Source organism: Hoplias malabaricus, chromosome X1, assembly GCF_029633855.1.
Source record: "Hoplias malabaricus isolate fHopMal1 chromosome X1, fHopMal1.hap1, whole genome shotgun sequence".
Taxonomy (NCBI): domain Eukaryota; kingdom Metazoa; phylum Chordata; class Actinopteri; order Characiformes; family Erythrinidae; genus Hoplias; species Hoplias malabaricus.
This window is the reverse complement of record NC_089818.1, coordinates 20,995,185-21,008,248: the sequence shown is the minus strand read 5'-3', so window position 1 is coordinate 21,008,248 and position 13,064 is coordinate 20,995,185. Positions and strand designations below refer to the sequence as shown.

The window sequence follows — 13,064 nt, the reverse complement described above, 5'->3', positions numbered from 1 at the left end:
TATCCATTTCCTTAATTTTAAGTGAGCATTTGTACAACATAATAAATACAGTTTTCCTTTGTGTGATGTCTATTCACTGGTAGTTGTCCTGTGTTGCCTTTGAGGTGATAGGCCAGGGGTTTTTAATACAAGCATGTTCTTTCAGGCATGCACCAAATACATCAATACAAATGGATTTAAAAGCAATAATCCAGTGAGCTTTTAAATAAAAACAAATTACTGTGGATTCTCCCAAAGCTACAGTTTTATTTTTTAAAACAACTCTTTGTCTGTATAAAGCATCCAGTATAAATGCTCTCCAATAAAAGTAGAGATCCTCAGAGAATGACCAGTGAGCAGGGATCAAAGCCGCCAGTATACATCAAACCAGTGAAAGTTCTGGAGACTACAGTTTCCAAGCATTCTTCATCATGGTAACGAAGTAGTCATCACTGTCGATGGAAGCGCTGACCCCACTGTAATAGTTGATAAACTCCTCCAGGGTGACCTGTCACAGGAGGGAAGTACATAAGCTCACCACCTCAATCCACATTCATTTAAAGAAAATTGTTACCTGCTTAAAAGCAATATTCATCTCACACTTTATTTGAATTATTTCACCATTATATTACACAAACATACATTCAACATCTGCCCATAAACACTGATATTTATAGCTATTTAAGTAGTTCTGTGTTACACAGTACACGCTAGGCATGAATAATTTATATTTAGTGAAATACACATAGTGGTCTGGATCATTTCTGAATGGTTTCAGAACTAGAAAAAGTCACTACTCTTTGCAGTGATTTCTCCCTGCTTAATTAAATCAGACATCCTCTGAAAATATGGTCATTACAGATGCTGCCTGCTGCTCTCAAGTGTAAAATAATCCCAAACCATCAACATACTGCTTGCTTCATTAGAGCTACAGGCATTGCATCTTTGGAATTGCTTCATCTGTTATCAGTGCTAGTATATTCAGAAGTGTGTGGTGTTAAATAACGTTAAATAGTTACTAAAAGACAGTAAACCCACGCAGACACAGGGAGAACACACCACACTCCTCACAGACAATCACCCGGAGGAAACCCACGCAGACACAGGGAGAACACACCACACTCCTCACAGACAGTCACCCAGAGGAAGCCCATGCAGACACGGGGAGAACACACCACACTCCTCACAGACGGTCACCCGGAGGAAACCCACGCAGACACAGGGAGAACACACCACACTCCTCACAGACAGTCACCCGGAGGAAACCCACGCAGACACGGGGAGAACACACCACACTCCTCACAGACAGTCACCCGGAGGAAACCCACACCGACACAGGGAGAACACACCACACTCCTCACAGACAGTCACCCGGAGGAAACCAATGCAGACACAGGGAGAACACACCACGATCCAAGAGCAATAACCCCCCAAAAAACACACAAAACACAAATTATGAACCAGCCAAAATGGGGCTGGTTTACATTTAGCCCATGCTGTATTTTTTTCACACCCAGTCTGTGACTCTGTCAGATGTGCTGGACTGTTTACACAGAGTGGAAGCGATCCTTTTACGTTCCAAGATAAACACATTAAATGTATGTAATTATGTGGCAAGTTTTAATGCACCTTATTGTTCACAGTATTGGGCCATGTTTTATTGCCATGATTGTGTACCAACTCCAAATTAAGATGCTACTGATTATGTCTAGCTATCACTAACTATCAGTATCAGTGATAACTCCATTAACCTTCTTATATTCCTCCAAAACCTTCCATAACTTTCCTATAGGTCAAGAGGCACTTGCTTTAGCCCCTGCCCATTATCTTCTTTACTGATGCCTTTTATGTCACAGTGGGTTTTTTTCTATGAGAGAAATGGGTCAAAGCATTCCTTTCACCATTTTAGGAAACTGAATGAAGACAAACTCAAGGCACTGTGTGAAAGAGATAAAATAAGCAGTGTGATATGAAGCTCAAATCCATGGGACATGTTCCATGAGTCACCAAATATGGGTTTACGTTGAGTTTTAGAATGACCTCACTGGAGCTGGAGTCATAGATTTCACATCACAGTTTGACTGACCTTTCCGTCTTTGTCGTAAGGTGAATCAAAGCTGTTGAGGAAAGAGCGGAACACTTGGTCCTCTGTCCATTCGCCGCTCTTGTACTTAGGATGATGTTTGCTATTGTAGACTCCCTGCAAGTCCTCCACAGTCACGACCCCATCACCAGTGCGGTCCAGCTTCTGGAAGGCCTTCTCGATCACCTGGATCCTGGTACTAGACATTGGGGGCTAAGCACAGATGGTCACAACATTCCCTGGTTAGTCATCAGCTAAAGTTCAAGGCAGTTAAAAAGTGTTCTCTTCTCCTGTACGCTTACTACTTTTGAAATTCTTTTTTTTTCTTTGGACAGTGATGGCACTAAACTCCTTACAGACAGTCACTTGTCATCTTTGAGAAGCAGTGTTATACATATAAGCATTTACCTGCACTGTTGTCTGACTAGATGCTTACCCTCACTTTCTCCAAAAACTCATTGAAATCTATTGTGCCACTTCCATCTTTGTCTAGTGTGGTGAAGATCTGCTTGGCTTTTTCCTTTCCAACATTCACACCATATGTCTCCAGCCCCTTCTGAAACTCCTGAAGGTTAAGAGTCTTACTGCCATCATCGTCCATGATGCGGAAAGTTCTGGATGCAAGATAACAGCAGCAGTGTAATCAGAAATCTTCATCTGCCATAATTTATAAGTGCTATCATTTTAAATAAAACAGACACAGGGAGAATACACCACACTCCTCACAGACAGTCACCCGGAGGAAACCCACGCAGACACAGAGAGAACACACCACACTCCTCACAGACAGTCACCCGGAGGAAACCCACGCAGACACAGGGAGAACACACCACACTCCTCACAGACAGTCACCCGGAGGAAACCCACGCAGACACAGAGAGAACACACCACACTCCTCACAGACAGTCACCCGGAGGAAACCCATACGGACACAAGGAGAACACACCACACTCCTCACAGACAGTCACCCGGAGGAAACCCATACGGACACAGGGAGAACACACCACACTCCTCACAGACAGTCACCCGGAGGAAACCCACGCAGACACAGAGAGAACACACCACACTCCTCACAGACAGTCACCCGGAGGAAACCCACACAGACACAGGGTGAACACACCACACTCCTCACAGACAGTCACCCGGAGGAAACCCAAGCAGACACAGGGAGAACACACCACACTCCTCACAGACAGTCACCCGGAGGAAACCAACGCAGACACAGAGAGAACACACCACACTCCTCACAGACAGTCACCCGGAGTAAACCCACATAGACACAGGGAGAACACACCACACTCCTCACAGACAGTCACCCGGAGGAAACCAACGCAGACACAGAGAGAACACACCACACTCCTCACAGACAGTCACCCGGAGTAAACCCACATAGACACAGGGAGAACACACCACACCACTCACAGACAGTCACCCGGAGGAAACCCACGCAGACACAGAGAGAACACACCACACCCCTCACAGACAGTCACCCGGAGCAGGTCACAAACCTCCTGTGCCACTGTGCCGCCTCATATTCAACATATTAAATTATTTTATACGTACATATTAAACTGGACTGTTTTTCAGAAAAAGCATGTTTATGACTAAAAGGGGAATGTAAATCGCATTAATGTAACCCAATCCCAAGCCTCCAAACAATAAGAAGCCATGTCCAAGCTCAACTAACATACGTTCAGACAGATCTGTGGTCACTAAACTCAAATGCTTAATGGATTCATTTATAGATTTATCTTTAAAAAATTTCTAAACAAAAGACAAAAACTAGAGGCCAGAATTCAACATAATTTTATTTTACAAATCACAATTTTAATAGATACATCATTTGTAGAGACATATTAAGGAAAAACAGCAGCTAACTGCACTGTGGGCTATCATTCACAAGTATGGCATTTTTACGTCTGTTGTAATTAAAGGCCTGTGTAGGTGTCATGTAGCCTAGTGAATGATGACTTACTGTAATGTGTCACGGTTGTAGGGTTTTCATTCCCCATATGTTCAGCATTTCACCCAATATTCCTAGCACCTTTCTCCCATGTACGTTTAAATTGAAAGCATAAAGACAGGCCATAAAAAAGAGTCATGTAAAAATGAGCTGCGACTGGTATTGGCTTCAACAAACACATAAACATTACATGGACTTGTCTAGGGATAGGGGAGGAATACCAGCAAAAGGAAAAATACGGGATATTAACAACAACAAAGGGATTTTTATACGAAGCGGCTATGAATGTATGTGCCTTAGGTGGAAGATCAGTGTAAACTTTAAGATGTATGGTGGAAGTGAGTGAATAAATCAAAGTCTTGCCTGCCTAGACCTTTGATCCCAGCTTCTCCTCGGCTCAGACAGTGCTGCCTCAGCTCCTCAAGTACATCTGCCATTTTTTTCTTGTCCAGACCACCTTAAGTTGCTCCAGATGATGAATTGAATGGTAAAGGACCTGCTAGAGAGAGTCAGTCTGTGGATTAAGGGAACATCAGTTAGATTAATACTGTCTTCCTCTGGACTGGCACTACAAAGCAACCAGCTCGTTTTATAATGTCCCTCAGGAGCTACTGCAGTTTGTATGAAAAGCTCTGAAAGTGAGTGAGCGCGTCCTCGGAGAGTGGTGGAGGTTGACATGGGAATAAAAGTCCACTTGGGCAAACAAGGAAAACCCTGAGGGCTTTGTCGGCCTGGAAACTAAAATGCAAATAGTGTTACTGGGTAACTATGGACATAAGCATGTAGCTCGGTGGAACAATGGAGAACTGCCGTTAAATGTGCACAACAAATAGCTGATCTTTTGAAAGACTATCCCTGTTCATTGTTCCACATAAAGTTACAGTCTACTCGGGGCATTTGTATCCCACCCACATCACAATTCAAATAAACATCTAAAGGTAAATGACACACTGAGGATTAAGGACAGAAAAGGATTTATTTTTTGTCCTCAATGATCTTCAAAAAATGACAATAATAAATGTTTATTATGATAATTCCATTATGTCATTACAATAGACAGTAGTTAAATGAATTTTTTATCCAGTTTTAATAAATATTTACATAATTGTCAGCAAAGGAATAATGAAACTGTGAACTATTGTTGCATACATGAAGCATTACTCCCAGAACCAAGTCCATTGTTTACACCTGGTTTCCAAGGCAACCATTGACTTAAAACAAATAAATAACAAACATCAGAATTAAACAAAAACACAATACGCAGTCTAGGTTTAGTATTTGTACTTATAGTTGTTTTTACTTGAATAAATATATCTAATCTGCCATTCAGTGGAATCAAAGGGATTATAGTTATTATACAAGAAATTGAATTCAGAAGAAGCGTACCTTTCACCTCGTACTTTCAGTTCCACCTGCTGTTGACCACGCCCAAACAGGTGCTTAGCGACGAGCCTCCGTCCCTCTCCCCACGTGCTTCAATTTTACTGAACGGCTCTGCAGAACAGGGTTGCCAGATTGTGATAATTTTCTCTACATTTCAGAGGCTCGGGTTAGTTGGTGCACTTCATAGCTAGATTACTACACCAAGACCGTGAACTAGTTCAAAGGGGAAATGTAAGTTTGTAAACCAAACTACAGATACTCACGTGACAGAAGGGAAAGGCACAGCCAATCATACTGCACCTCTAGGTTAATGAGACGTTGATAGATCGTGGTTTTTTTTTTTTTTTTTTGAGGGGATAAAATTATTGGTGGGGACAATCCAATAATCGCTGGATTGGTGGGGACACGTCACATCCGTCCATGCTAATTCTACGATCATGGAAGTGGAAATCTTTTCTAGGCTTTTCTCAGAAAATGTTGTATTTATATTAATTTTTTTATATTGAATAATATGTTTTCATACAAATAATTAAATAATACAAATAATCATTTTACATACAACATAAAAGAACCTTGCAATAAACATAAACATCTGGCAACCCTCAACGTAACCTATGAACACGCGCCGTTATTTTCCCGCCCACTGTGTGCTCCGTGCCTCCTGGCTGTGGAAGTACGTTAGTGGAAGATACTGTATTTACTATGAAATGAAGAGGTTCGTTTTAACAGAATCGAGAGAGTGTATTTCCTGTAGTAAACAGCCGGTTTAGTCAAACTGTTAGCTTAGACGTAACTCAAGCGGTCACAACATTTACCTTAAGTAGTTAATACCCAAATATTCTTTAAATTACCAAGGATAAATGTAAGGATTATTCTTGCCCAGCAAACAAAGTGTTAATATTCGTTTAAGCCCCATAATGCAACGCAGTTTACCGAGTTTCCTTTCGTCTTGTGAGACTATTTCAATATTTAGAGGGACTTTTATTTATTTATTTATTTATTTATAACCCAGATAGCCTACATATCCCCATATCCATACCATGCTATTATAAAATGCAATAATAAAAAAAATCAGTTTTTAAAAATTGTCTTGAAGTTTTAATGGACAAATTTACAATGTTATCACGGACTAACTTTACTTTGCTTTCTTGATAGAGGCTAAATACATTTTAAATTTGATGCCTGTAACACACTCCAAAAATCTTGGGACAGGTGCAAAACATGAGTGAAAATTGATTGAAATCCATATCAGTGAGCTCATTAATTTACGCCAAACGTCACAAGATTTGTCAAATAGTTCAACAGAACATTTTCAAATAAAAACTCAAAGGAATTTAGGTCTTTTATATATTCTATCATGCTTAAAGTTGTGAAAAGGTTTGGGAAAAACCAGTCCATGTATGGTTTATATACCCATATGGCCCAGGGTTAGTGCTAAATAACGAGGGACTTTGGAGCCGTCCGATGGCACTGCATAAATAAATAAACCTGTAAATGCTACGTTGATTCATGTAGCAACATTTTGTTTTATTGCATTTTACAAAATGTCTCAACTTTTCTGGAAATGGGGTTTGTATTCCATCCTTAATGGGGAGAGAGTGGATGACTACTGACGTGCAGACTGACCAATTAAATGTTTACAGAGAAGGTTATCGACCAATAATGGTAGCTCTACAGTCAGACCGTCCAATCAGAAGATTTAAGGCTACTTCACCACGCCCCCTTCTCACTCAAGCGAACCAAACGGAGTAGGGGAGGGCGGGACTAGTTTGTGAACGAAACTTCTCGAAGTCCTATGCAAGCTCTAGAAAACAAACGGACGTTTGTGAAATTCCGCTCGGACATTTTTTAAGTCTAAAAAAGAGGACCAGTCCGGGTAAAGAGGGCGTCTGGTCACCCTAAACACCCTACCTTGAAGCTGTAGACTTAATATCCCATTTATCTTTTCAGTTCCTTCGTTCATGAAACTGGTAGTTTTTGTCCATTTCTGCATTATTTTGACTTGTACATGTTTACCATTGAAAGTAGTTGAGGACTATTTGAAGATTTGTTGTACAAGCTTAGAAAAGTCTTTATGGTTTTTAGTAATTGTTCAAGTCCAGTGTTTAAACTATGAATATAAATGTACTTTTAAAAATAAAGAATATGCCTACGTGTTGTATATAGCTGAGGCCGCACTGTGCTTGAGCAGATACTATTTTGCACCAGAACTCAGATGTAACATAAGCTGGTCATACTTCTGCCTGGACATGGGAATCACAGCAAAACTGACAAACATATTTTATGTTGTTTAAAGCTCCCCAAAAGACTGACATTGACAATTAGAGCCCAGTTTAGAATCAATTAGGCTGAATAACTGTGTTTTGGCAGCTACTGTAACCAAACTGTAAGTGCCTCAACTGTGGAGAGTATGTCTACAGCTCCCAGTAGGATCATGTAACAACAGCCCACAAGGAAGATCTATGAAGCCTTCTTGATGAGTGGACTAAAGTTAGTTTATGTTCGTTTCGACATGTCCAAATAGTTTGTTTGGTTAATCAGTACAGTAAACATGCTTATAAATCAGTTAGCCTGTTGTCAATGCTATAGGTGTCTAACAGAGGACAAGGCCAATGGGTGTGACGTTCTGCACCTAGTGTTTCTGTCTAAAATGGCCCGAACATCAGATAAATATCTGAACAAAATGAACTGACCAGGAACTGAAAATTATGGAAGCATAGGGAGTTCAATGAGACTTTGTCTTGATGTTTGTTATTGATGAAAGTGTGAAAGCCATAACCTGGAGAGCTTTTTGAGGTTGCTAATAAGAGACAGTCACTTATACGTTTGGTCATTTCAGGAGGATGGTAACTTTAAACCACTGTTGTACTTTTTAACATATTATTTTCAGCGAGTTGTTTAGAATACACTGACTTTGTGTAGGCTGAGGCTAATATGTTAAGCCTGACTCTGCCTGTTAGTGATTGGAGAAATTGTAAAATTACCCACTGCAAACAAGCTCTAGGTCAGTTTCCTCACTGAGGTAAATGTTTATTACAGAGGGAAGTATGTGTATTTACAGATATGTTCCAACCAGCGTTCATGTACATGTTGTAGCACTGTTTTTCTGCATGCACAAGTTGATTAATGAGCTTTTTTTGGCTGTGCTTTTAAACTTTTTTTTTTGTCCACTGAGAACTTTTTTTAGAGCGCAACTCCTGAAAATATTTAAAGAGATATGGCATCTGTTAATGCATGCTTCACAACAGTGGAATTTTGGAATCTCCTTAACGTCAGTACTGGCCACCAAGCAGAGGGGATGTTCTAAGACAAATACATAATTGCAAATACTTTTTAAAGGTTAGGCTTGAATTTTCTGCCATGTTTTTTTTATTTTCTCATTAGGGATGAAGCAGCCTTCCATCTGTCTGTGTCCTATAGGTCTTGTGGCTTCTGTTAAACAGGAAAAGCAACGCAGCGCTTGGCATGATGAGAAGAAAAGTAAGCACATTGTCTTTATTGGTAAAGCTGAGTATGTTTATTCAGCAGTTATTTAAGAATGGTGGATTTATTAAAAATTCCATTTTGGCACAAGTTGTTTTCTTTTAAAATAAATAAATCTGTGTCAGCCTCTCGACAAAAGTATCTAAATAAATATGCACACCACTGTCCAATAAATATTGAGAATTCTCAAAAAAGATGCACTGCATCAACCTTTCTGTTGGTATGAAAATTAGAACCAACACTGCATAAGCTGTAAATAGGTACAATGGATAGAAGCTACTCATACACACATAGTAACCTCTTTCTGTTTGGTTTTACACAAAATATATAGAAGGATATGAAATATATCATACACATTGTACTATAAAGAATACTAGGTTCCAACATTGACTGACGGAATAAATGTATCACCCTCTGATGAAAAGCACTTGAATCCATTGCCCAATATTTTAAAAGGGAGAGAACATTGATATATGAATATGAACATGTACATAATGTGGGTTGCAATGTGGTTAAACATACAGTAAAATCATATCGCTTTAACACATCTCTAATTAAGTGGCAAGGCATGTATTGCCTGTTCAAGCAAATCTCTGTGCACAGTAATCAGATATTTAATGACATCTCTTCTGACGGAATGTTCTGTGTCTTTGTAGCAAATGTTATTTTTCCTTTACTCTCTTAAGCTGACGTATGTACAGAATCATAGTCTGTTCTGTTCTTTGTCATAGAGATAAATCTGGCTGCCAGGCCCAGGTGAAGTATGGAGGCTGTGTGTCTGCTCAGCTGCCGCTGCCTTGTTTTCACAGTAAGTCCATTAGCTCCGAAAGCAGGCCGTGTTTAGGCCTCGATGGTTCCCGGCCCGCCTCTAATCTTATTTATGGTTTTGTCTTTAATTACTTCGGTGTTCTTGTTATTTAATCTAACCACAGTTCCACAATTGGTGGTGAACAAGTCAGCAAGACCAGAACTAGGAGAAGTAGACCTTGGTGTTATCTAACTGTTCTGGTAGAGATTTGGCTATTTACAGCTCCTTTGACTTAGAGGGAATTAGGATTCTGGGACTGCCCGATATGCTCAAGTGTTCCCTGCCACCGTCTCACACCAGATTGGCCTTTTGAATGTACTGCGGTGTAATCTTCATGAATCGTGAGCAAGCAGATTGGATTTAACCCTTTAAAGAATAAGTGAAGTACTGTATATACTTTTGGATAATGGCAATCCCTGCAAAGCAGCCTATATACTGTCCTACACTCAAGCACTAAAGCCTGCACTAGGATATGTGATTTCTTAGCTTAAAATTTGTCTGTATTACTATTAATTTATAGTTATATACAGAGCACTTATTCGACAGATATTTACGTAGGTGACCAGATCTGAGATGGTGAAAAAGAGGACACATGTCTCCGGGGTGCTTTTAGGTCCTTTACACCTTTATTTGCTACACATGGGAAAACATTTCTTTTTTAATTCACCCGAGAACTTACATTTACATGTCGGCATAGCTGCTCGAGATGAGGGTAGGTACATGAGCTTTGCCTGACGTAAACTAGAACTACTGACATGCAGACTGACCAATTAAATGTTTACAGAGAAGGTTATCGACCAGTAACGGTAGTGCTACAGTCAGACCGTCCAATCAGAAGATTTTAGGCTACTTCACCACACCCCCTTCTCACTCAAGCGAACCAATCGGAGTAGGGGAGGGCGGGACTAGTTTGTGAACGAAACTTCTCGAAGTTCTATGTAAGCTCTAGAAAAACAAAATCCCGGATGTTTGTGAAATTCCGCCCGGACATTTTTTTAAGTCTAAAAAAGAGGACATGTCCGGGTAAAAGAGGACGTCTGGTCACCCTATATTTACGTCACAAAGCACATCAAGGACTTTATTTTTATCTGTTTTGTTGCATTTTGAATTGGACTGAAGTGATTTCTTATAGAGGGCATTTGTGCTTTTACTAAGTTTTGGGTAAAGCTTTAAAGGTGAGTTACCCAAACCTTTTTTGTCTTGTTGGTTAAAGTGCGGGCGGCACAGTGGCGCAGCAGGTAGTGTCGCAGTCACACAGCTCCAGGGGCCTGGAGGTTGTGGGTTCGATTCCCGCTCCGGGTGACTGTCTGTGAGGAGTTGGTGTGTTCTCCCCGTGTCCGCGTGGGTTTCCTCCGGGTGCTCCGGTTTCCTCCCACAGTCCAAAAACACACGTTGCAGGTGGATTGGCGACTCGAAAGTGTCCATAGGTGTGAGTGTGTGAGTGAATGTGTGTGTGTCTGTGTTGCCCTGTGAAGGACTGGCGTCCCCTCCAGGGTGTATTCCCGCCGTGCGCCCAATGATTCCAGGTAGGCTCTGGACCCCCCGCGACCCTAAATTGGATAAGCGGTTACAGATAATGGATGGATGGATGGTTAAAGTGCATTGTTTGTGGCAGGCTGAGGACCTGAATATGAAACAGTACACAAATATAAACATGAATGTATATGTCAACACCTTAATAACACAAATTAGAAATGGCAGTTATTTTCTATAGATGTGAATGCGTTTCTCATGTTTGAGCATGTGTACCATTTCTTTTATTTGCACTATATGACGGCAGCTGTGGATATTTCATTGTAACACTGCTTTTAAACAGCTCCATTATGGCTCTCTCAATAAAATGAAAGTAGTCTTCAGCTGCTGCCGTGCTGTGAATTGTTTATTACTGAAGCATGTTGAGTCTGAAGTATCAGTTACAAGCGAAATGCTTTTTACAGACTATAATGGACAGTCCTTGTGAGGAGATAAACTAAAACAGCAACATTATATGGATAGCTCTTGCAACAAAACAGAAGATGGAACGTCTAGACGCTGTTGCTCTCAGTGCGTGTTGATGGAGAAAAATTAAAACTGTTTATCGCATGTTCAGCTTTTGTGAACCCACTGTTCACATGAGGACAATTTGGAAGCATACGTTCTTCTTCTGTACTGTATTTTGTTTTATTTTTGAAAATATTTAAAATTTTATAAATAAGTCAATCTTAATCTTATCTGCCCCGATTTTACAAAATAGTGTGGTATTTTTTTTTGTTATTATTGCAATACTTCTAACAATATATTTAGAAGCATTTATGTGTAAGTATATAATGTCATTGCAAGTTCTGTGAGGTTAGGACAACTTCCTAGGCCAAATACAGCGCCCGGAAGTATACAAGTGCTCAAGGTTTGGGCAGGCGTGCTTCAAAGAGAAACTGAAAACAGAGAAACTGAAAACAATTATTTAATAGATGTTCTCCTAAAGTGACAATGGCGGAGGTTATTTACTGTATCTGACCTGAGAAGACACACAGGCATGTGTGTATGTGTTTGTGTGCATGTGTATATCTGAGTGTGTTTTCACTGAGTCTTATCAGTGAACCGTCAGTCCCAGGAGAATGGGTGTAGCTCAGCTAGATTCATCGCATGTATATTTCTCCAACCCAAAATAAATGAGGTAGCTGTGTTTTGAACATCATACTTCAGTATTTACATAGCATTCATGACAAATACGTTTCTGTACACTTCTTTAGAAGCGCAAGGTTCCTGTCGAGTCTTGGAATGGTTGATCTGAAATTCTCATTAGTTTTCATCGACCAAAACGTCTTCATTCAGTGGAATTCCAGGTTAGTTTTGTTTTGGTGGAAGGCAGCAGTATTGTCTTAGCACTGAAAGCATACATCACAATAACTGAAATAATCATTTTCTCTTAAGCTCTCATGAGCCGCATTCTGCAGTGACACATGAAGCAAGAGAACCAGGAAGCAGGAGTGATGACAAAATTCCAGCTGTGTACAAACTATTCCTACAGCATGAGCATCAGACATAGCCTTCCTGTCTGCTCTGACTTCTGTGGTTTCAATTATGACATACACTAGGTCCGTCTTCATGTATGTTTCCATGAGTAAAGCTTTATGCTTCCACTGTAACCAGAGAGTGGACTGTTCTTCTGCATCTTCCCATGTCACCACAGACTTGACTGGACCTTCCACTGCTACCAGGGGTTTCAGAGCTGGCTTTAGCCACTTTGAAGCTTCCACTGTTACCATGAAGTTGCCTGTAGCCTTTATAAAGCTAGCACTATCACCACATTGAGATGTGGCTTTTTTTACCCACCTCCCTCACCAAAGCTCCTACCGTTCCCCAGGCCTTCTCGGTTTTCTGCAGCA

The 13,064-nt window shown here is 40.5% G+C and overlaps 1 protein-coding gene across 1 annotated transcript; it reads right to left on the bottom strand.

The window, feature by feature from the left end:
• Window positions 1-217: 217 nt before the first annotated feature.
• On the bottom strand, window positions 218-5,797 carry LOC136675886 (calcyphosin-like protein). The gene is made up of 6 exons (XM_066652683.1): window positions 5,672-5,797; window positions 5,412-5,519; window positions 4,389-4,539; window positions 2,499-2,676; window positions 2,066-2,275; window positions 218-487 (listed from the first exon to the last, which is right to left on the bottom strand). The coding sequence occupies exons 3-6, from the start codon at window positions 4,460-4,462 to the stop codon at window positions 386-388; spliced, it is 564 nt and encodes a 187-aa protein (XP_066508780.1). The 5' UTR covers window positions 4,463-4,539; window positions 5,412-5,519; window positions 5,672-5,797; the 3' UTR covers window positions 218-385.
• Between the last annotated feature and the right edge of the window lie 7,267 nt (window positions 5,798-13,064).

Bases quoted from the DNA above. Each gene is read 5' to 3' on its own strand.
- LOC136675886 (XM_066652683.1), bottom strand. From the start codon at position 4,462: ATGGCAGATGTACTTGAGGAGCTGAGGCAGCACTGTCTGAGCCGAGGA. The intron at 2,677-4,388 runs GCAAGACTTTGA...TCTTGCATCCAG, and splicing joins GGGATCAAAGGTCTAGGCAG to AACTTTCCGCATCATGGACG. The intron at 488-2,065 runs GTCAGTCAAACT...CTCCTGTGACAG, and splicing joins CTTACGACAAAGACGGAAAG to GTCACCCTGGAGGAGTTTAT.